At 52.2% G+C, this 24,593-nt stretch overlaps 1 protein-coding gene across 3 annotated transcripts in view; it reads right to left on the minus strand.

Annotated features, from left to right (window-relative positions):
• Nucleotides 1–890: 890 nt before the first annotated feature.
• The window catches only part of TSHZ3 (teashirt zinc finger homeobox 3), a 72,569-nt gene continuing 48,866 nt past the window's right edge, over nt 891–24,593 (minus strand). For 2 of the 3 annotated variants that reach the window (XM_047711345.1, XM_047711344.1), the window contains exons 3-4: nt 15,017–15,146; nt 891–5,841 (exon numbers count right to left, since the gene is read on the minus strand). In XM_047711345.1, coding sequence (XP_047567301.1) covers nt 2,633–5,841; nt 15,017–15,122 — 3,315 coding nt within the window. In that variant the 5' untranslated portion in view covers nt 15,123–15,146 and the 3' untranslated portion in view covers nt 891–2,632. The remainder of the gene's footprint in view (nt 5,842–15,016; nt 15,147–24,593) is intronic. The other variant, XM_047711346.1, reaches the window with a different exon arrangement.

Genomic DNA, 24,593 nt, shown 5'->3' on the forward strand with positions numbered 1-24,593 from the left:
TCTCTAAAAACCCGCAGAGACACGGATTGCTGAGAGAAAGTAGAGCAGACAGAAATTTTGGACTCCTCTTGACAAAAGGGGTGGGGATGAACGGGAAGAAACGTAGGCGTGTTGCTGAACATCTCTGAAAGGGTTTAATTTGAATTTTTAATAAAAGAGTATTTTTTTTTTAAGTTGAGGTGTTTTATGTATTACATGGATGTAATACATCTCTCATTTGTATAATTCTAGGTTAGGAGCTCCGATTCCGTATAACTGCAGGAGTAGTTTGAATGGAGTAATAAAGGTATTTTACAATTTTACATGATGTTCCCAGCGTTTTGTTGGCATGATTTGCCGGGGCTAATAAAAGCTTGTGATTATCATATAAATGCTCTCCCCACTCCTCCCGTGTGTGGGTTCAGTCCCCTCCCCTCCGCACCGCCACTCTGCACCTCGCTATCTGGGCACGGCAGAGAGAGGGCTCTGGTCCCAGAGCCCACCTTCCCAGCGTGGCTCTGTTTCCTGCAACGTGAAAAGCCCAAGTCCACAGGAAGGAACCGCCCTGCCCTGAGTCTGAGTCTTCCCCACACCAGCCTCCTACAGGGCTCGGGGCCCTGACGCCTCCCGCGCTCTTGCAGAAGGGAGACCGAACCCCCAGGCCCCCACGAGGGTCACCAGGGGCGACCCGCAAAGCTCTGCTCCCTAATCGTTTCCAACACCGCCTTTGAGGAGAGAAGCTAACCTCACGCGAATGTCTTCCTCTCTTTCGTGTTCTTTTCTCGGGGAAAATTCTGTCCACGCAGCCTCTGAGAAAGAGGGCTCCCTGCTCTCCAAACGCCAAAGTTCACTAAAACTCCCCTGATTTACGGGCAGCTTCCGACTGCCAGCACCTGGCAGACACAGCAACCGACTCAGTCATAAACAGATCGCATACAATTTAATTTTAATGTGCTCGTTAGCCGTAGCACATTTCAGACAGAATTGTGAACGCAACACAAAATTATAGCAAAAAGACAATTTTAATGCTGCCGTAGAAAAAAGGGTTATATGAAGAGTCACATAATGGTGGTTCATTGTCAACAACAAAACAGGGCACAGAGTGTGTTACAGTGTCTGTGCTGCTTACATGCCAATATTTTATACATAGGTTCTCGTATGGTGTCAGCTGTCAGTTACTTCTGCAAATTAACTGCCAAAAATGGAGAAGAACAGAATCACTTGGAGAGCCGGTAACCACGGGTTACCTTTCATAAGCCTAAAGATAAAACTGCAGTGTGGGATCTTGGGAGAATAATTAGGAAGAACAAAACAGAAAGTTACCAATCGGAAGGAAAAGGCATCCTACAATATGGAAGAGCCACCGAGAGGGCTTATAAATTAGTGGAAGAGGTTGTGTCACAGAATGCCTCGTGACTTTTAAGCAAAGTATTACAGTACAAACATTTTAAAGGCTTTATCAATGCTTCGGAGATACAGTACAACTTCTTTTTGTTGCTGTTCCTCTTTTTTTTTTTTCTCTCTTTTCAGATAGACTTAACCCTTTGAGCACTGAGTTTATTTTGCGCGTTCTTTGACTTCTAATAAATACCTTTAAAAATCATGTGCAAAATAGTTATGATGCCCGCTACGGATGTCGTTTCCTGCCTCGTGTATTCAGACTGCTCAAAACAAATGATAATATGATACTAATAAATATGTATAATTTAAACATGAACCTATCAATATAGATGTACTGTATAGCAAAACAAACAATCATACTTTGCTTTCAGATAATGTTTCTGTATACTTTATAAATGCTATCTGTGGTATCTTCTGTATAATTTACAATGTTTGCATGTGAAAACAAACAAACAAACAAAAAAAAACCCCATAGACCTTTAAAAAACGAAAAAAAAAAAAAAAAAAGAAAGAAAAGAGAAAAAAGAAATATACACTATACATAGGCACGGCTTATGCCCGGAGCATAGCAGGTACATAAAACACTGTTGCTATAAATGCAGGAAAAAAAAGGTCATTTAAACCACAATCACATTTTCCATAAGAGAGTCTGAAATCTATACAATATATACATCTATGTTTCAATGTGAAAATAATATTCTTTTAAATTTCAAGGCGTGTTATACCCCTGCAGACCTGCATAAAGGGAGGTTCATATTATTAATTTTAACTAAGCTGGTAAGGAGTTTAAAAAACAGAGCTTCATACATTATTATTATTTCATTTTATTTTTTAACCAAATTAATGCAAAAGTGCTTCAAAGTACTCAGAGGGCTAAAGATGAAAGGGTGAGAAACGCCGGCCCACTCGCGCCGCGTGGAAGAAGTGTGCCCGATTTCGTTATAAATGCTTAATTAAACTGTCTGTTAATGCATGCAGCTTGAAGCATCAGGGGGATGCTTACAACTCAATCCCATTTACACAAAGTTCCAAACACTTACCACTGCGTTTTAACCTTCATATTTTACCAGTAACAACAGCTGATTATGCACCTCTATTAAACACTGTACAGTTATACAAAACAGTCCAGCCCAGAGTGATTCTCCGCAGTTAAAATAAGAACGTGTGCCAAGAACAAGACAGAGGGGCCTTAAGGTGCCTGCAACCGTTCTCCCTCAAAGCAAATTACAGTCATCCTCCTCGAAAGCAAATGCTACTGCTTCTCTAGCTCGGAAACGTACAGAAGGTGGTCTTCTGGGGACTTCCCGTGCGTTTTGCTAAGGTGAAGTTTAACCGCGTGCTTGCTCGCAAAGGTCCGATTGCAAAGTTTGCACTGGTAGGAGGTCCCCAGGTCCTCCTCGGGGGAGGACGTCACCAACTTTTCCGAGGGCGACTTGGTCTGTGCTATCTGATTATTAATCTGTTCGGTGGACAGTTTAGACAAGTCCCGGAGCCGGAAGCCCAGGTGTGACTCGAGGTGACTGATGTACGTGGAAGGAGTCCTGATCTGCGACGCACAGTCATTACAGAAGAACACGGGGTGGCCGGTGTCCAAGTTTTTGAGGAACTTTGTCCCACCTGTCCTTCGCAGCTGGTATTTCACGTTGGCCAGCCAGTGGCTGATGGTGGTCATGGACAGCCCGGTGAACCTCGAGATGTGCATTCGCTCCTGGGGGCTCAGGTCTGACATGATGTACTTGCCTTCGGACGTCTGCCGGAGGCTGGCCGCGAACTGGGCCTGGAGGATCAACAGGTGCTGCGGGTTCCAGTTTGACTGGCGGCCCTTCCTCTTCTGGGCGGGCGTCGCCTCCTCGGCCTCCTCTAGCGTGGCCCCGTCAATGTCAGACTTCTCAGAGATGCTGGAAGGAGTGGAGGACTTTGACGTGTGGCTCTCTGTCAAGTTCTTCAGCATATCGGATATATCTGACAAGGCATTCTCGCGTAGCGGCGAGTTTGACATGAATGATACGACGGCAGATGTCTTTGCTGTTGTCACCGTGGATGAGGAGGTTGCCGGGGACGTGGACGTGGGTGACAAAAGCACTGAACCCAAAGAGCAGCCCTTGTCACTCTTCCCTTTCGTCAAGTCTATGGGCTGGTCGTTGTTGACGTGGTAGAAATAGCGGTCGAGGTGGTCCGCCTTCTTGGACTGGAGGGGTGGCGGGGTGGCCACAGCCGCCTTCTCGGCCAGGCTATTGCTCATCTTGAAAAGCATGCTCATGGGGTCGAGGGCGGGCAGGGAGGGCTTGGCGGCCTTGCCCAGGTGGATGTTCATGACCGACTGGAGGGCACTCAGGGGGTTCACGAAAGGCTGCTCGGGCGGGTGGTCGGTGATGATGGCCGTGCTGCTGCTCAGGCCGCTGCTCATGGCCTTCACCAGCTCCTTGCCATTCTCCACCGGCTCGGCGGGGGGGCTCCCCTCCTTGCACCCGTCCCGCTGGGGGCTGGGGCTGCCCTCCTGGCTCTTGAAGCCGCCATCGCTGGATGCCTCCATCTTGATGGGCTCGCTGACGTCGCTGCTGCACGGGGATGGGGTGGCCCGCTTCGGCGGAGACAGCTTACCCTCCGGCTCCTTCAGCTTCTCCTCCACTTTGGCAACTTTCTCCGTGACTTTCTTTACCAGCTCCTCCATGGCGTGAAAGTTGGTCTTGGGCATGGGTGAGGTCTGGCTGCTGGGCGGGGAGACCAGGGTCTGGTTTTTCGTGGGAGACACGATCTCGCTGTTGCCAAACATGGGTTTCAGGGGCGCGCTCTTCCCTGAGGAGCCCAGGGACAGCTTCATCATGTTGGGGAGCTGGTAGGCGGCGTGGATGCTGGGGTAGCCCCCCCAGCTGGGTGTGCCGTTCTGGGCCTTGTTGATGGCAGACGTCACCGTGTTTTCCAGGGACTTGAGGATATCCAGTCCCCCCTTGGGGCTCTCCTCGAGGTCGTTCTCCGTCAAGTAGTGGTACTTGGAGGAGATGTCATACTTCTCCTCTTCCTCGCAGGGCTTCTCCTTCTCCTTGGGCTTCTCGTCGGCGGCCGCCTTCTCCTTGTCGACCTCCTTCTTGACCTCCACGCTCAGCTTCGGGGAGACGCTCGCGGGGGTGTTGGCGGGGGACGTGAAGGTGGTGGCAGCCAGGGGCACGGATTGCACCTTCTCGTCCAGCAGGGTGGTGATGGTGGGCGTGACGGGCGTCTCCATGATGGGCTTGCCCTTCTTCATGGCCGAGTTCGTGACCTTGATGAAGTGGCCGGTGACCATCATGTGGGCGGTGAGCTCCTGCAGCGTGTCGTGGGAGCTGCCGCACTCCATGCACTTCAGGATCTGGGACTTGCGGGCTTCAAAGTGCCAGGCGTAGCTGGCCCCGTTCTGGTGGCCGTACCGGTTATTTGGCGTGATGTAGGGGTTGGAGTTCTTCTGAAGCACGTCGTTGGTATCCGCCATCGCAGCCTTGGGGGTCCCACCCGTGGAGTCTGGGGAGCTGGGCAGCTCCAGCTCCAGAGAAGCTTTCTTCCGCGCGGCAGGGATGATTTTGGCTGCGACAGGCGTGACGGGTTCCTTCAGAGGCACTTTTTGGTAGTGTTTTGTTTTGATCATGTGGACACTCAGGTCCTGCAGGGACTCGAATGAGTGGCCGCAGTACATGCACTTCAGCACCTTCTGGGCGTCCTCCTTGCCCTCCATCTCCAGCAGCGAGCGCTTGCGGGGCTTGGACCAGCGCTTGGGGTTGTTGTTGTCCGTCTCGTGGTTGTCGTCGCGGTAGTGCCCGGTCTCGTTCATGTGCACCGTGAGCTCCACCAGCGTGTCATAGGCGGCGCTGCAGTCCTTGCAGCGGAACTTGCTGGCGCCCGTGAAGATGGAGCCGTAGAGCTTGCTGCTCTGCCGGTAGAGCTGCACAGTGCTGAAGAGGCTGGGCTCGGGCAGCACGCGGCTCTGGGACACCTGCTGCAGCGTCTTGGCCATGGCACTCTGGTGCCAGTCGAAGCTCCCGCTGCCGCAGCTACTGCTGCTGCTGCTGCTGCTGCTGCTGCTGCCGCCGTTGTTTTTCTCGGACGAGGGCTGGTGCAGGTTGAGGTGCAGGTTGGACCAGTACGAGTTGGACAGGAAGTTATTGTACACGGCCTTCATCTGCTCCAGGCTGTCCGACACGGTCGTGTCCTCTAGGGGAACAGCCGTCTCCTTGCTCTCCTCCTCGTTCTTGATGGAGCCGCTCTCGAAGTCGGCCATGCGGTCGCTGGTCTCGCTGATGTGCGACTCGCTGTCCATCTCGTGGCTGGAAAACTCAGCTGCTGGGGAGTTCTGGTAACTGGGGCAGGCCTTGCTGAGCTCCTTCTCGGGGCACATGTACTTGGCCGAGGGCTCCCCATCTACCGTGCTCTCCTCGGGGTCTAGGTCCTCTTCCACTAGGGCGGCGGCCTTTAGCTCTTCGGAAACATAGGCTGCCGCGATAGCAGGTGCGAAGGCGGGGCGGGCGGGACAGACGGACAGGGCCCAGACGGGGACAAGGAGGGAGGGAAAGGAAGGAAGGAAGGAAGGAAGGAAGGAAGGAAGGAAGGAAGGAAGGAAGGAAGGAAGGAAGGGAAAAAAAAAAAAAACGTTAGTAAGGGCTGAGCTTACCTAGAATATTTTCTCGACTCTCAGGAAAACGCAGCAAAGCGGACGGGCCCATGGATTTGGAAAAAATTAAACAGTTAAAACAGGGTGTTTCTTTGGAGCAAAGGAAAAAAAAAAGTCTGCTCTTCAAACATAATTTGCCACCTTATTCTTCTCAAGGGGCAACAGCTTGAAATTAAAACTAAATTTGAAATTAATGAAGCACATTCTGGAGGTGGCATTCATTTCTAAAGTAATAAATTACTTGTATCAACCTCAGAGACAGCAGTTCCTATCTGTCAATTAATATGTCTTATGCTTCTCCTACCCCTAATGCATTTCTTAACAGACAGATTCACAATTTAAATTAAGCAAGCATTTTTTACTCATTACATTTTTGAGCCTCAATCTTTAATAAATATAAAGTACGAAAACATCAATAAAATTTTTACGAAGTAAAAGGAAAGTACATCAATTGCAATAAATTAAAAACAAGGTTTTGCGGGTTTTTTTTTTTTCTTTCTTTCTTTCTTCCTTTCTTCTGGAAACGCAGCTCTTGAAAAAGCTTACGGTAAGTTTTGCTACCAGGGGCTAGGCACTGGTTTGTTCCCGACGGGACAGGAGACCCCGACCCTGGCCCCGTCCTCTGTACATACACTCAGCCGCGCTCTCAGCCACCTGCACACACACTATCCATGCAGAATTATGTCAGAACAAGTTCAGGAAAATTGGTATGCGGTGCTCATTCCTGCTGTATAAATATATACAAGACCTTCCAGTGGACCTTACAAATGTCAAAGTGTTTGCTCTTAAGACTACTTTGTCAATATTTACTCAGCATAAGCTTCATGGGCATCCAACAGGGATCTTGTCTTTCTGGAAGCAACGTAACTGGGGATGTAAATCCAGTGTGCACTTCCCCGGGCAGGTGGAGGGCAGGGCTGAGCAGCTCTGGGTTCTAGAACGGCCACATCCACAGGCGCCAAGCCAAGAGAACAGTCATGTTAATGGAATAAAGTTTATGTGAGGTTTTTTTGTTTTTGTTTTTTTGGTGGGTTTTTTTTTTTTTTTTTCCATTTCCTTGCATCTGGTGACTTAGGTTGTTTCTTACCAGACCTCGCCTAGTTGGGCTGGTCTTTGTGAACAACCAGGCACGGTGAGCAGGAAAAGGGACCACTTCCCGTCCGCTTCTCAATATGTCTGCATCAGGAAGCCAGTGGCCGAGGGTGTTTGGTGGCCGGGATGATGGAGGGCAAATGGTCTGGCCGACCCAAACAGAACCAAACCCCAGACAAACTCTCGGAAAAGAAAAGGAAGACTCATTTGTGGAATTTACTTCCAGAATTTTAAAGATTTGCCTCCTACCAATTTGACACCAGGAAAAACAACAACAACAACAAACAAACAAACAAAAAACAACGAAAAACAGTGAAGTGACCCAAACAAATAAAATTCCCCAGAAGACACATAGATAGTTCCCCTCCCTTGCTCTTCCATGCTGGTCTGGTATGATTTTCTCCTAGTCCTAAATCTCCCTTTGGGCACCAAGAATTCTAACCTGAGGCCAGAGGGACATCACAACACTGAGGTGAGTGGAGCTGGTGTCCCCGGGACACACAGGCGTGTGGGTCGCCACCATAGGGATACGTGAATGCCAAAGCGAGGGGCTGGTGTTTGAGCCGTGGAATGACCTTCACAAGCGGGATGAGAGGGCCCCGCTCAGGTCAGCCAACATATGAGGTGCCAGGGTGGGCCTCCAGTTTGAGGCCCTGCTCTTAGAGATGATGCATGAAAATGGCAAACAAGCTTTCTCTCCGGCTGGGGCCAAAACAAATGGGAAAAACCCTGTGCTGGGCAGGGGAGGCTCCTCTGCGGCAGGGTGGCCAAGGTGAATGCCTTTCTGGGGAAAGGATTAGGATAAGAAAAAGGAAAAAAAAATCTCCGTCTCTCCCAAGGACCTTCCTTCACCCATAGAACATCCTGGAATGTGGTTCTCAAACTCCGACAGGGCTGGCAGGTCTAGGGGGAGGGCAGTCAGCAGTGAGTAAAGGGATCAAGAGTCACCATTTGCCTGCAAGTGCCCCAGTGTTAGCAGGAAAGTTTTGTATCCCAAGAATCCTCTCAGACCCGGGCAGACCCGGGCAGACGGTCGGCCTAGCCTGGGACACACATCGTGAGCTGGTCAGAGTGTCTGGGGAGGGTCTGCATTCCTCTAGGAGAGGGGCTAGAGCAGGGTGATCAGGGTGATCAGACTCAGCCCACCATCTGCAGAGACGCCCCAGGGGCCCAGATGTGTAACATTTCCAACCAAGGGCCGCCATTCTGAACTCCCGCCATTCTGAAGGGAGGAGGAAACCACATGACCTACGTCCCTCCGGCTGAGATGCAAGGAGAAGCCTGGTCCTGTGGAAATAGATATAGACCCTAGATCCCCTTCTCCCCTGACAGTGGTCCTCTGAGCCACAGCCTGCAAGGTGAACCCACACTCGGGGCACTTTGCTCTCATTATGGCTCCCACAGAATGAAGTGTGCAAGAGGCAACGATCCAGAAATGGCCCAGCTGAAGCAGCCATGGGAGGATGCCGAGCAGCCAGAAGAAGCTGGGGCCAATGGCAGACGCAAATGCTCCCACTGTGGCATGCTGAGAGAAAAATCTCGCACCTCTGTCCAGTCATCTCCCACCCAGGAGCATCGTCCCCCACCGCCCCCCAGAAGGCCTTAGCACCATCTGGAGCACCCCCACAGCACCACACTGATCTGAACAGCCCCTGCCCCACGCAGGGCCCCCAATACCTCCAGTGCCCTCCAATGCCACCCAGCCCGATCAGAATGCCACCAGTCTGATGACTGCAGAGGAAATCTGTATTAAAAGAAAAGTAATCTGCGCTGAGGAAAATTAAAAAGCTTCAGTGCTGAGAGGTGCTGGGTCCTGGGGAGACCCGGTGTCACCCCATACACCACCCCTGGCCTCATCACAGTTTCTGAGGCTCCCGGGAAGCACCCTTGCTCACAGCCGCACCAGGGACCATGGCAGCTAGTCAGACCGTCTCTTCCTTTCCTGACCTGGCAGGGAGGACTATGTCCCAAGGCTGAGCCTCAGACTTCTGCCTGTCGGTCCTTCCCTCCTCCTTAAAATAAAGGCCAGATCAGGAATCGTTGTGCTCCGTCTCGCAATCCTCACCGTCCTCCAGGAGTATCAGGCCCACTCTCGTCACTAAACGTGGTGGGAGGGGAGAGGAGCATTCGGGGCTAAGATAAGGAAAGGGGCAACCGCTCCACAAAATCGAACTGGGGGCCCACGCACACCCGGAGAGGTGGCGCCCGCTGAGCACGGCACGGCGGTATCTCCTTTCTCCAGGCCTCAGTTTCCCCCTCGATGTGAGACATGGCGTTGTCTTCTTCCTTACTTAATGGCTTTCCTGGGAAAGGGGTAAGCAGAGGTAGAAACACGCTCGCCCCTCCAATCACAGGCTCTTCGGAAACACTCAGCCAAGGCGCTTCTCAGCCCTTTCTTCTCCAGACTAGAAGTCTCTAGACTTCTCTCCGACTCGGGGACAGTTAATGTCCTGGTCAGGGAAAGGGGGAGGGGAGGCTGGGTGTCTCCAGTCAGTCAGAGGAGACAGTGGGACGTCAACTGGGGAGCAGGTAGGCTGGGTGAGAAGTGGGTTTCCGTCCCCACCACGACGGCCTGCAGGGGGCTCTCCTCCCTGAGGGCCAGTGGCTGACACCATCCACTAGCCCGACCTGACGGAATCGTGCAGAGCCTCAGGGAGCTTGGCCACTGTGACCCGTTATGTGAATTCTTTGCTGCTGCGTTTAACGCTCTGTATGTTCTTATCTGATTTGTCCAAGGCAAGGGCTCCGGTCCACGTTGTCCCAGCTTTGCACACAGTAGGTGAGCAACAGGTACTCACCGTCTCCTTTGGAAAGAGTAGTTGGAGGTCACATCTAGCAGAAAGAGTCTTGTGATCAGCCTTTGTAAGAGGGTCTGCCCCTCCTCCTGTGCCCTGGGCGACCAGCAGCACCCGTCCTCTCCTCTGGGAGCACCCCCGCTCCAGGCCCTCCCATCTATTCCCCATGAAGAGGCCATGGATCCTCACGTCCTTACTGTTCAGCCCGTCATGTTAACCCCCACACCAGCGCTGCAACCAATGGCCTCAGTGACTTCCCATCTGGCTTGGAAGAAAACTCAAATGCCTTAGAGCAACCCCGAAGTCCTCCCTGTCTTGGCCCCGCTTCCTCCCCAGCCCAGCAGCTTCTAGAATGTGCCAAGAGGCCTCTCACCATTCACTGTGTATGGTGGCCTCTTCTGCTGGAAACCCCAAGGCAGATGCACACAGGTAAGTGAGCCAGTACCCCCTTCCCTGGGCCACAGGTGAGGGGTAATGTCCAGGGACCTCACTGACCCCAACTTTTGTTTGCTTAGACACTTCTTCTTGTTATAAGGCACACCACTGGAATTACCTGCTTACAACCAAACATTCCAGGACGCTCAGACAGACTGTCAGCTTCATGTGGTCACCAGGTCCCACCCGCCCCCGCTCCCAGCGTCTGGAGCAATCCTGTTTTTCAGCATGTAGTAGCCATTCAACACATCCATGGAAGGAATGAACGAATGAACACCATAGATGACTCCTTCAAACCTCCCAATAGTTGCCCAAACATCTACGGGGATCCAGACTCCGGCCAGTCCCAGAGCAGAGCAGATGTGCTGGGGTCCAGTCCAAAGTCCTTCCTGGACCAGCTCCCTCTGCGTGTGATGACTTCATGGGGAGGCGCCTCTGGGATGCAGGGACAGGATGACAGCCCACACCCAAAGTCCACTCTCCAGGAAGGCATTCTAGCTCTTTGTTCTTGAAAAAATGAAACTGAAAATTTGCTGCCTGCCAGCTCCGGTGGTGGGGCTGGGGGACTCTCATTCAAACCAAGTCAACAGCTGTAAAGACTCAAAAGACACGCGTGGGAGTGGAAGCCAGCGAGCGAGCGAGGGCCGGACAGGGGCCTCGTGTTTCATTTTCCCCCAAGTGGCTCAGTGGAAAAAGTTTCTCTCTAAGAGGTGAGCCCTTCCAGATCTGCTGCCGCTGATTCCCCGTGTACATCCTCCCTCTCTCTCCCCACAACGAAAAGCAAAAGCTTAAAGCAGCAGCGTGGCAATCCATCTCTCCAGAGCTCAAAGCCGAGGGCATATCTGGGGGACAGGGGAATGAACGGCAGGACTTCATTCATGCAGAACCGGAGGGGACTCTGGGGTAGAGACGCATGTTCATGGGACACCAAAGCCGTCAGGATTATAGGAGCTCCCTGCAAAGTCCCATAGCCCAGGACCCCTGGAACATCAAGGATGCAAACCCACGGTCGAGCCTAATACGCACGTGTCTGTGAACCATTTTCCCATTCATCACACTTGACCCTTTCCACGGTCCCAGCAGGGGGATTCCTCGTTTGTGCTTCAGGAAGCTGGAGTCCTGACAAGTTAGGTGGGACACTCGCAAGCCCTCCGCTGAGACTCCACGGGAGTCAGTGCAGGTTTCAAGGGCATTGGATTCCATTCCTGGGGGAGCCACACAGAGGGTGTGGCGCGAGGGCCGTGCTCCCGGGACATGGGGCAGGCTGCCACATCACAGCCTTCTCTGGCTTCCCATCACCAGGGATTCCATGCCTGCCCCTCCAGGAGGGTCCCGAGTGCTCCTGCTTCCCGAGACGTGGCTGCAGGGACAATGGACGTGTCCAAGGAGACGATGGATGTGTCCAAGGAGTGAAAAGCCAGACCACCGGGTCATCAGGTGGGGAGACAGCAGCTCCCTCATTAATATTTATTATCGTCACGAACTAAACTTAACCACTAGGTAAGAAGAAATTAATACATTTGACATAAATATAAAAGAGTAATCTGGGGCATCACGGAATTCATTTCTGGGCAAATGGGAATGACCTTCACCACACATTTGTGAATCTCTCCCAAAAGGAGGCGAGGAAGGAGTCGAAGTGTCCCTGTGGGTCTGTGCTCTCCAGCCACGGGGGCTGTGGGCACAGCAGGAGTGCAGGGGGCACCAGCAGGCAGAGGGTTGAGAGGGAGAAGGCATGGCTGCACCCCTGCTCCCGAAGGCAACGTCACCATAAACGGTCCTGCCGATCTGCACATTTCCTGGGCTGCAAGGAAGGTTTAGAGGTAAGCCCTCTGTTTTCAAATTCCGGAGACTCCCAGGAGGGAAGGAGTTTTGCTTCCGAAAGCTCCCTTAGACTCCCCTCCCCCCACCCAGTGTGGGTGACCTAATATTCCCTCCCCCCTCACCGTCCCACCCTTTCAGCTCTCTAGTAAGGGCAGCCCAGAGGAGTCCCTCCTGTTGCCCATGAGATCCTGTCACTCATCCATGGGGCAGCCTGGGCCTGGGACGGAGACAGAGAGGAGCAGATGCAGGTGGAGGACAGAGGCTGTCCATGTCCAGAGTCCTGGGTTGAGAAGGGTGAGGAGAGGGAGAGGGGAAGAGCAGAGAGAGGAGAACACCGGGAGAAAGATGGGGGAGGGAGAGAAGAATCCACTAGGACTGGGGTTTGGGGGAGACAGAGACAGAGAAACAGAGAGGGATGTAGGAGAGCCAAAGAGGCAGAGAGAGACACAGAGAGACAGCCAGCCAGAGCCAGAGCCAAGGAGAGAGGAAGGGACAGAAGCCATTGAGGGAGTGGGAGGTAGGCGGGGAAGGGAAGAAGTGAGTGATGGACGTCTGAGGAGAGACAGGCAGAAGAGAGGACTGGGGGTGGGGATGGAGGACGGTGGGTTCAGAGACGGCCTGAGCTGGGAGTCCCGGTGCAGGGCTGGGGAGGACAGGGGCCCGGGGAGCTGCTGTGGGTCCGTGCTAAGTCTGGAGCCTCAGGCCAGTCTCAGCCTCCCCGGAGCCCTCAGATTGTCAAAAGAAAATTTCAAAAAGGGTGGTTTGTTGTTGTTGTTGTTATAAGAACAATTTAACCAGCCGAGGAGGTGATCAACAAGAAAACTGCTCAGCTGACCCTGGTGAGCACAACACCTGGAAGGCCCGCTTCTGCCCCGGAGCTGATGTGCCCCAGGGCTAGCGTCCTGCCTGGCCTGGAAGCCCCGGGAGGAGCGGGCCCCGGAGGGTGGGCCTCACACACCGGACCAGCCCAGGATACAGGTGACACTGGACAGCGTGTGAAGAAGGCTGCAGGCTCTGGAACCCAGCCCTCCTGACCCCTTCTCAGGGCTACTGTGCACCTGCCCTCACAGCCAAGGCTAATCTCCCTGTTCCATACATCAAATTCAAGTTCAGTTTCAAGAAACCCAAAACCCTCTGGTGAGGCCGTGAGTCCTCTCCCTGTTTTAGGATTTGCCTAGACGCAGAAACACAAGGTCACCATGGCGGGGGGGTCTTGGCCACCTCTGAAGCCCCCCTCCCCCCACACATGGGCCCACGACAAAGCAGACTCCTAGTCATGATAGGGGACAGTGGTCACCTGGGAGAAAGCCTGCTGACTGCTGGCGGCCCTGTACTGCAGGTTTTCCTGCTAGGGTGAATGACATCACAGAGAGCCCCCTGGGCCTTGGCTACTGCTCTGCCACCTGCTGGTCCTGTGACCATGAGACTGGCTTCAGGTCCCAGAGTTCCAAGTTCTTCCCCGGGGGATGGTTGGGGAGAAGGTGGGGAGCAGCTCCTGCCACACCCACCTCCCAGGTGTTTTTGAGGAAGCAAGGTCCTCCCTGAGGAGTGGGAGCATCAGGACTCTTCCAAGTTAAAGGGAATCTGCCTTTAGAAGGAGGGCCCCAGGGACCCGCAGGAATCATTCAGGGGCCTGTACCGGGGAGGTGGGGATGGGCTTTGGGTCTGACTCTGCTCTTGCAAATGCAGGCTTCCCAGCTGATGGTCTCCCAGACCCCCAGATCTGCGGGCTGCCTTTTGGGAAGGGGGGCTATGGCGGGGGGCAGAGCCCTGCTGGGTAAGGGCTCCCACGGGGCACAGGCTCTGCTCCTTCTCCCTCTGGCCGCCTTGTGGGCTGTGGCGAAGGAAGAAAGCCAGAGAGGAAGGAGAAGAAGCAGGGAAGGAAATAAAGAGCAAGGGAAGGAGGCAGAGGAAGGAACAGACATCAGAGGAGCTGGACCAAAATTAAATTCTCTGACCGAGCACGCCCACTGCCCCCAGGCCTGGGTCATCCTCAGGACCTCTGGGAAGGAAGGAGGCAGGGGCAGCACCAAGCCTGGGTCACCCCACAGCAATGTCCCCTTCTACCTGACTCGAGATTCCCAGGCTCCCAGACCCATGGGGGCGATGGTCAGACCAGACGCCCTTCACTTGGCACCTGCATGAACAGTGGCCCAGCAGCCTCCAGCCTCTGGCCTCCCGCCACCTTCTCCTGGCTCCGTCCACATCACATCAGTTCTGCCCTGAGCTGCCTTCCTCTTTACGGGGAAAGAGCTCCACATCCCCAGAAAACCTCACCTAAATCTCCCTCTGTTCGAAACACATGGAGAAAATCCACACAGACTGACCCATCTTTACACAAGAATTTCTGCTCTACGAAGGAACGCTGCAAAGCACCGGGGCATTGTGCCCCCGGGGTTATTTCTATACAGATCTCTCCTCTGTGGGTGCAGCCATGTCTACAGCAACTGTCCGGCCTGGTGCGACTGCCTTTGGGGCCCCAAGTTACCCCCCAGATGCTCTGAGATCCCATAAAATGGGCTGCTGGGAGCCTGGGGGGCAAAGGGCAGGGACAGGCAGGGTGCCCAGCACTGGGCCGGCAACGACAGAACACTGTCACCCTCTAGGCAGCTCCCAGCACCCCGAGACTCAGGGCTCCCAAAAAGGGAAAATTCAGAATAGAGTAAGTGGGACTTGCTTTTTGTGCAGAGAAAGGAGGAGATGACCGGAGGAAGGGAGGGATGGGAGTCGGCAGGGAGCTTAGGTAAATGCACTGGGTAATACCAAGGTGATCAGATGCATCTGTGGGCCTCTGTTAGGGTATCACCAGGCAACAGAGAGAGAAAATTGATTCCGGGAAAGGAGGACATACAGTTTGGTACCCAGGAGGTCACAATCCACCAAATCCAGCAGACAACATGAGGTTTCTCGAGCCATCCACCTGGGCGCCTAGGGTCACAAGACATCATCCAAGCCATCCGCAGTGACGGAGGTCACGGGATCTGGGGACAAGGAGACATGGCATTCGAGGATGGCACAGGGGAGACCAGGGGCCTCCCAGGCATCCCCGTTGGGTGCCAGAGCTTCCCAGGAACCAGGAAAATCCCCCAAAGGGCTCATGCTGGGCCAGAGGAACGAGGAGTGCATGGCCAGGCTCTGGGGGAAGGAAATGGTAGCAGAATTGCTAGTGGTCAGGAGTCCTCCAGGAGGCTGGCTGCGTTGGGATGACAACCTCCCCTAGATTGATTGTTCTTCCCACTAGCAAGGTCAGGAATATTAATTTCGTACAAGTTAATTTGATGTAATGTGCAAGACGAACGCTTGTTCAGTTGGGTATCACTGTGCTAATAAAGCCGCGATGCTTTCACGCCAAGAAAAGCATGGCGTTAGCTGATTGGTGCATAAGGTTGGCGTGAATCAGGCGACGTACCCTTCAGCGGAGCCGGAGTGGCCAGGAGCAGCTGTTTCGGCCATCAGAGGCTGCTGCTGATTCTTTAGAAGGCCAATGACAGCGAGGTCCTGAGGACACCCCCCAGCTGCTGGAAGCCCCAGCATCTTCTGAGGCCTGAGCACCCAGACCGAGGTCTATCCCTGTAGATACGTCAGAGAAGATTCCCAAAGCCACACGTGGCCCTCGCGCCCCAGGGTAAGAAAGGCCCTTCTAAGGCCTTTCTGTGGATTCTTGCGGCAATGAGAGCCTCATTCAGCCATCTCAGCAGCCCTTCTGAGCAACCTCCCTCCCCTTCCCGAGACCTTCCCCCATGAGAGTGGTGGGTCAGATAACCAGGAGGCCAGGAAGTTGGGAGGCTCCTCCAGATCAGCAAGGAAGGCGAGCTCCCTCGGCTCTGAGGTCACACTCCCCCCATTGCTTCTGGGTGATATGCTCTGCTACAGGCTGGGCACCCACCCTGCTTCAAGGAAAAAATAAATGGATCAAAGACACAGTCAGGTTCAAAGCAATTGCCTCAGACAATAAAAAGTAAATAAACACTCGGTTTGGGGACCTGAGTCCCCTCTGTCCCCAGCTTCAAGCACACAAGAAAAATCCTCTCAACTGTGGTGGAATTTCAGACAGCAGCAGATAGGGACTGGGTGAATTATTAGGGGCAAGGGATGTGCTCAAACTTCTCACATGGCACACACGGATAATGGCCAATTTTGCTAATGGCTAAGAAGAATCCTGCCTTACACACCTTCAGCTCTGAAACATGGGATCTCCTGGAGATCAGACAGAGTGATCCTCACAGGATAGCTTGTGATTCCCATTGAGGCAGCTAAAAAACCAAGGAGAATTCTTGCCTATATGCTCACTCAATGATCTCAAAACCTGGGGGAACCACAGTTGAGAATAGGGCAATAGGTTGAGGAAATTCTGAGTAGTCCTTATGATGGGCCTCTTCCAAGTGGGCATACATGTACAACTCAAATTCTTGCTAGGCCTTATTGGCTATTCTTCATGGAGCCCAAAGAGCTCTATCCAGGGAGAAGATAAATGAATGGCTTCCATGAAGGAGGAATGAAGACTTACATGGAAGAGGAGACAACCGATTCATGCAATTGATCTATCCACCCATCCATCCATCCATCCACCCACCCATCCACCCTTCCATCCATCTACCCATCCACCCATCCATCCACCCACTCATCTACCTACCCACACACCAATCCATCCAACCATCCATCCATCCACTCATCCATCCATCCATCCATCCATCCAACCATCCATCCATTCACCCACCTGCCCACACAACCATCCATCCGTCCATCCACCCACCCACCCATCCACCCATCCATCCATCCATCCATCCATCCACCCACCCATCTACCTACCCAAACACCCATCCATCCAACCATCCAACCACCCACCCATCCACCTACCCATCCACTCATCCATCCATCCACGCACCCGTCCATCCACCCATCCACCCATCTATCCAAAAACTCATCCCTTCATCCAAAGTGTATATGATGTAAGTACATACTGTAGATGATCTAGTTTAGGAATAAGAAGTTGTCAAAATAAATAAGTCAGAGTCACAGGTTTTAGTTTTACGTGGTCAAGATGACCTTCGTTACATAGACCATAGGGCATTAGAGGATCATACACCTTCATAAACTTCTTTCATATTCAAAGCCTAGCATAACCAAGCTCCATTTTATCTTCCAAGTTTATCTTCCACTGTCTACCTGTCCTCAGACACACAAGTCACCCTTCCCTGATGATGTTCCTTTGTCCTTCCTTGGTCTACGCATTTCTTTCACTTTGTGTAACATGCTCCATCTTTTCATAACCTCGTCCCAGCCCTCCAAGACCCTGCGTGTTCTGCCCCCCACCCCCAGGAAGCCCCTTCACACCTGTCCCTCTGAAAGTGACCTCTCTAACCTCAGTGATGATACCATGGGTGGATAATTCTTCTCTAAACTCTAACTTTCTAGAGAAATATAAGGAATGATTATTAGCTAACTGCTTGTACCAAGTCTCTTCTGGTGTTTATCCCACATAACTTTTACAATGGCTAACTGTGCACATAAACCTTCTCCATGCACATTACAGAGGCAGGAACCCAGCATTCCTCACCCATGCAGCCTCCACACAGCCCGGCAGGTCAACACTCTTACACACTCCTGGTCAAATCCACAGTGTTAGGTGGGAGCTGCTTGGCCTAAGAACTGCCACAGACCAAGTGGCAGAAGTTCCCGCCAGCTCCCTTCCCACTCTCAAATGCAGGGCAGAGCAGCCCCAAGAGCCTTCCGACCTTGCCCACATCTCCCCACACTCCTATTCCACAGAACAGACACACTATACAGAAGTCAAGGTCACAGTATTTCTCAGGAGTTCCTGACAAGGGTACTTATCCTATGACTGCAGAGAAGACTGGAAGGAGGATGCTCCCAGGGACCAGAGAGAAGCTCATCCCCTTCCCTCCCTGCACGGGTACCAGCATGGTAGTCACCTGGGTCAGCAGGCCTTTCTGAGGCCTGTAGCACTGCCAGAACAACCTGTTACTCACCTAGCCAGCATTGAGCCAGCACTTACCTAGCATTCAGACAACACTTAGCCAGCATTCACCTAGCACTCAGCCAGCACTCACCTAGCACTGAGCCAGCATTCAGCCAGCACTCACCTAGCACTGAGCCAGCACTCACCAAGCATTCAGACAGCACTCAGTCAGCATTCAGCCAGCATTCACCAAACATTCAGACAGCACTCAGTCAGCACTCACTTAGTACTCAGCCAGCACTCACCTAGCATTTAACCAGTACTCGGCCAGCACTCATCTAGCACTCAGCCCACAGCACTCACCTAGCATTCAGACAGCAGCACTCAGCCAGCACTCACCTAGCATTCAGACAGCAGCACTCAGCCAGCCTTCAGCCAGCAGTTACCTGGCACTCAGCCAGCACTGACCCAGCACTCAGATAGCACTTACCCAACACTCACCCAGCATTCAGACAGCACTCAGACAATACTCACCTAGCACTCAGACAGCACTCACTCAACATTCAGCCAGCACTCACCCAACACTCAGAGAGTACTCAGGCAGCACTTACCCAGCACTCAGTCAGGACTTAAACAGTACTCCCAGCACTCAGTCAGGACTTAAACAGTACTCCCTAGTTCAGCCAGCACTCACTTACCACTCACATAGCACTCAGCCAACATTCAGCCAAGCACTCAGCCAACATTCAGCCCACACTCAGCCAGCACATAATCAGCACTCAGTCAACACTCAGCTAGCATTTAGCTAGCACTCAACTAACACTCAGAAAGCACTCACTCAGCACTCACTCACCTTACAGTGAGACCAATACTCAGCCAGCATTCAGACAGTACTCAGATAGCACTTAACCAGCACTCAGACAGCACTTCACACTACTAGCTTAGCACTCAGACAGCATTTATTCAGTACTCAGATAGTACTCACTCAGCACTCAGACAGCATTCAGTCAGAACTCAGAAAACACACACCCTTCACTCAGGCAGTTCTCACCCAACATTCAGACAGCACTCAGCATTGGGACAGCACTCACTCTGCACATACCCAACACTTAGTCAGCATTCACTCAGCACTCAGCACTAACTCAGCACTCAGCTAGCACTCACCTAGCACTCACCTCACACCCAGTATTCAGCTAGCACTCACCCAGCACTCTCCCAGCATTCAGCCAGCACTCAACCTGCACAAACCCATCACTCAGCCAGCATTCACCCAGCACTCAGAGAGCACTCACTCAGTACTCAGAGAGCACTCACCTAGCACCCAGAACTCACCTAGCACTCACCTAGCACTCTCTCAGCATTCAGCACTCAGGCAGCACTCCTTCACAAACCCAGCACTTGGCCAGCATTCAGCCAGCACTCAGAGAGCACTCATTTAGCACCCAGCCAGTACTCACTTAGCACCAAGCACTTAGCTAGTACTCACCCACCACTCAGCACTCAGTCAGCACTCACCCTGCATAAACCCAGCACTCAGACAGCATTTAGCCAGCACTCAGAGAGCACTCATTCAGCACTCAGCCGGCATTCACCTAGCACTCAGCACTCAGTTAGCACTCACCCTGCACAAACCCAGCACTCAGCCAGAATTCACCCAACAGTCAGCCAGCACTCAGACAACACCCACCTAGCACACATTGAGCACACACCAAGTTTTACTAATACACATGTGATCACCATTTATATGGCTAGCTCACATCCAGGATGGCATGTAAACTTCCTAGACAGTTTGAAAAAATAAAATTTTAAATGATTTATAATTATATTTTATTAACTGACATATATAAATACCCATTGATTTCAGCTTCATTTGTATTTATTAAGATAGGTTAAAATAGGTTTCCCTAAACCAATAAATATATAAATAGTACCTACTGGCTGGTTGGCTTCACATGATCTGTTTCCCTTCAAATATCCTGTCTCACAAATTTATGCTGACACTTGTATAGTCTGACTTAGGTGTTTCTTGTGCTAGATTGAAGAACCCTCAACACCTCACCATGCCCAAAAAGAGAGAAAGACAGACGGACAGAGAGAGAAGAGAAAGGAAGGAAGGAAGGAAGGAAGGAAGGAAGGAAGGAAAAGAAACATAAAACAACACTCTCGCCAACTAGTTCCTGTATCGCATAATCCTTTTACAGAGGCTAATTCAACAGCTTATATCAAATTTGAAAATATATATATTCTTTGACCCAGCTAGGAATCTATACTAAAGAATTACTCACCTATGTGCAAAACCAAAACCAAACCAAAACAAAACAAAAACAAAACAAAACAAAAACAAAAAAACAAAAAACAAAAAACAAAAAAAGAACCTCTATGTTGAAAGATGTTCTCAGCCACATTTCATATAACATCAAAAAAGTAGGACATCTATTCCATGAAACAATAAGCAGCCGTTTTAAGAATAAGAGAGAAATGCCAGCAAAGTTGGGGAGCAGTGGGGATGCTCGTTCACAGACACAACAGTAGGAACCGGTACAACCACTCTGAAAACCTGAGTCCCTATTCGGGCTGCAGGTGGCCCTGCTCCACAACACAGCAACTCTCTGCAAAGATGCCTACCCAACAGAGATGCACGCACAGCCTGCAGAAGACCTGGACCATAATGACCTCTGGCACATCATTCATAACAGCAAAGAAACTCAAGACAGCCTGAACACCCATCAACAGCAAATGGACACCTGTACCGTGGCCCATCCATACAACAGCGGGGAAGATGAACCAACAATTCCACGCATACAACAGAACAGTATATAGCGGAGAAGATGAACTTAAGTTTGTCGGGTGCCTTTCTGTACGTTACACTGACCTAAAAGTGTATTTTTAAAAGAACGAGGTAGTTCTATAAATTCTGATGTGGGAAGATCTCTAAGACGTATTGTCAAATAGGAAATGTTTGCTGTGTGAGCTGGGAGTGGGATAGGTTGTGTGGTAGGCACTGAGAGGAAGGATCTCCTCCTGGATGGGAACAGTGTGCTCCAGGTGCAGGAGGGGACATGGTTGCTGGGGAGGGAGATGGTAGGAGGAGGATGAGAGAGGAGGTCTCTTCTGCATGGTTTGCAATTTTCACAAGCACACACTCATGAATGTATTGCAAAATTTTAATACATAGAAAAGGCCATTTACTTTTAGTGTCCCCAACCCCCTCCTAGGTGGCAGACTCTTTACAGGACAAAGTTCCTTCTCAGGGCACTCACTGGGGAAGGCAGGTGTGGGACATCGGGTTCCTGGATGCAAAGTTGCAGGCGTCAGGGGCCAGCTCCATGGGACATACACAAGCCCATCAGCCTCCCTAGATGCCCCTGCTTTTGCTTCCCTCTGCCCGCCTGCATTCTGGGTACAGATGTCACCCAGTCACAGCGGATTAGCAGAAACAGGGGTAAACTGTGTGCTGAAACCACTGACCTTGGTGAAAGGAGGAAGGGAGAGCCACCTTTTCACCTCCTGCAAAGGCTGCTGGGCCACCTGGGGCCCCACGTGTGATTGTGATACCCAAAGCACCCATGGGCCACGGCGCTTGCAACCACACGTGGGGCCCTGTGCTCACTCGTGGAACCTGTGGGTCTCTTAGGCTTGCCTTTTCCTTTCCAGTTTGGCTCCTTCCCCTCACTGCTCTCCAACCGCAGCCCTGCAATCACCTCACCAATTCTCTGGAGCCCCAGAGGTGGCCATGGCAGGGGCAGAGGTCTGCAGTGTAGCCTCTCCGGGCATCCCTTCCCGTTGTCAGAGCTGAACGAGACAGCTGCTTGGGGCTGAGAAGATACACAGTGTGCTGATTACTCCCTTCCTGGGGCAGACAGAAAGTTTTAGGGCCTCGGGTTTTGAGTCTAAGACAGGTGCTCAGGAAACCCCAGGCTTTGGGGCGGTGAGGAAGGGCCCTCCGGACAAATCAGAGTCCATGTCCCTTGGCTGTCGCTTACTTCCCTGGCCATTCCCTAATGCATTCTGATGGCCCCAGAAATCCTGCTCCTAAAACTCAGACATGAACACTCTGCCCCACTGCAAAGAGCCCTGCAATCAGATCAGAGGCCATTTCCCAGGTCAGGCCCAGCGGGCACCCTTCTTGGCGCGGAGGGACAGAGCCGAGCGCAGCTCCCTGTGGCCTCCTGGGTAACTGCCCCTCCTCAGGTGGCTCTCAGGGACATTTGCAATTTCGGCACCCCCCCTCAAGCTTTCCTGGTGCTTCCTGGGTATCTAGGGAAGTTCCCTTTGGGCCTCTGCCCTCGCGACCAGGCACGCTTCACCTCCAGAAACCAAGCTGATGCCCGTCTCCCAGGGTACTTCCCTGTCCCCACCAACTCCAGGCCGACGCTTCCCACCTCTGAGTGCCCACAGCCCTTCAGGGATTTTGCAGCCCCCACGGGGGCAAGGGCGGGAGGGGCTGGGCAGGCAGAGGTAAACTGTCCTAACAGCCCCTGGTGCGGGACCTGGCACACGCCGGGGGCCTGACGGATCTCTCCAAATTGCTTTCAGAGGAAGAGAAGATGGACTTCATCCTTGCTCTTTTCTGTTTGTTTGCTTTCGGTTTGTTTCCTTGAGACACTTCGGAGCCCAGCAGCATTTCCATCACAACCAAAAAGCCAGAAGCAATGGCCAACACTCGGGAGCCTCCCTTTCCCTGCAGCTGAGGGTCACGGGGCCGGCATCACCGATGGAGGCATCTTCCTGAACGTGACCTTCCCCGAGCTGTAGAACACGCTTAGGAGGGAGGGGCAGCCCACATCCCAGGCCCGCTGAAGGGATGGGGAGACTGAGGCTGGGGAGGGAGGCAGCCCTCACGACGCTGGCTGGCAGCCAGAACCCAGGCCCTTGCCTTCTTTCTCTCCCTGCGTCTCCCACATGGGCGCACGCTGTGTGCGCGTAAAGACACGGAGGGAAGGTGCCCACAGTCTTGGAAAGTGTGGCACACATCCTTGGCCAAACGGGGTGACATCACCTACCTTAAAGGTTATAAAATACACACAGTAGGTCAAGGAGCACATGGCACACAGTAGGGGTGCCCAGAGCCCTCTTATGGGTCCCCAAGGGGGCACCCAGGTCTCCTGGGGCAAAAGGGAAAGTAGCTTTTGCATCAGAAAATACAAACGGGAGGGCTGTTTTCTGGGGCCAGCAAAATCTGGAAGTCTCTGAAGGTCACCTGAGACCAGCCTACAGAGTGTGGGGCAAATGGGCTCTCTGCCGGCTCTGGAAAGAGGAGGGGGCAGGCACCTTGGGGATGCGTCCTCTGGCCACAGCAAGTGAGCGTGTGTGTACGGAATGTCCTCGTGTCAACCTTCCATGAGGGGGGCCAGCAAGCCTGACAACGAACACCACCCTGTAGATCTGTCACCCAGTCCAGGAGGCGAGCCTCAGGGCGGCCCCTTTATTCTGGCTGCCTCTCTGAGGGGACGGTCTGAACGGTCTGGAGCCACCACCACGAACACAGAATGTCACACAAGCAAAGACACTTGTCAAATGCCTTTCCCTTACAAGCACCCTCATCATGACCTGTGTTAATGAAGTTAATTGAATTTAAGATCAATAATGGTTAATTATTGCAATTTGACATTCAGAGATAAATGGCTTTAAGACAGAGCGGGGTGTGTGTGTATGCGTGTGTGCGTGTATGAGAGAGTGTGTGTGTGTGAGAGAGAGAGAGAGTATGTGTGTGAGACAGAGAGAGAGAGAGAGAGAGAAAACGCTCTCCAAAGAAGGTGAGCACATTACAAGCCTAAGAGGGATCCCACGAGCCTTCCATTGATTCTGGTACAATCTGATCGACTTCATCCTCTGATGAATGTGGGCTTTTCAGAGCTACAAGTAAATGTTCTACAAGACTACTCTAACCCTTGTCACTGGCCAAATCTATACGTGCTGTACACCAGAAATCTATTGAGATAGATTAAAGACTTGCTGTGGAAACAAGAGCAGCTTCAATAAAGGTGAAGGTTTATTATATTGACTATTAATGTAACTTAACTGTATGCAGTTATGAATGCTTATGGATCAGGGTAGTTTAATTTGGGGCAGTTAGATATGATTATAATTGAACACCAATTTTTTTTTTTTTTAACATTACCAAAGATGAACTGAATTGTACATGAGGTTGGGGGCCGGCGGGGGGCGGTGGAGAAGTCCAGCTCGGATAAAGTAGGTGACAAGGAACTTGCCCAAGGACAGTCTCCAGGGGACAGGGTCACAGGGCTGCTGCAGGGATGGGCCCAGGCCTCCATCATGCTGACCCTGATGGCTCAAGCCCCAGGCCCAGGTCCCTCAGCTCTCTAGGGCCTGACACCTAGGGGGCTGCAGCTGTCCCCAGAGCTTGGGTCAGGCCTGATGGAGTGGCTCCTCTGACTTTCCTCCAGGTCGGTAAAAAGTTTCCTGTTCAGAGGGGTTTCTTGGTAGAAAGACACATCCCCAAATATGGGGGTAACCGATACTCCTCCCCGCTCGCAGAACCGATTAA

This window comes from Lutra lutra, chromosome 17 (genome assembly GCF_902655055.1).
Source record: "Lutra lutra chromosome 17, mLutLut1.2, whole genome shotgun sequence".
NCBI classification, from domain to species: Eukaryota; Metazoa; Chordata; class Mammalia; order Carnivora; family Mustelidae; genus Lutra; species Lutra lutra.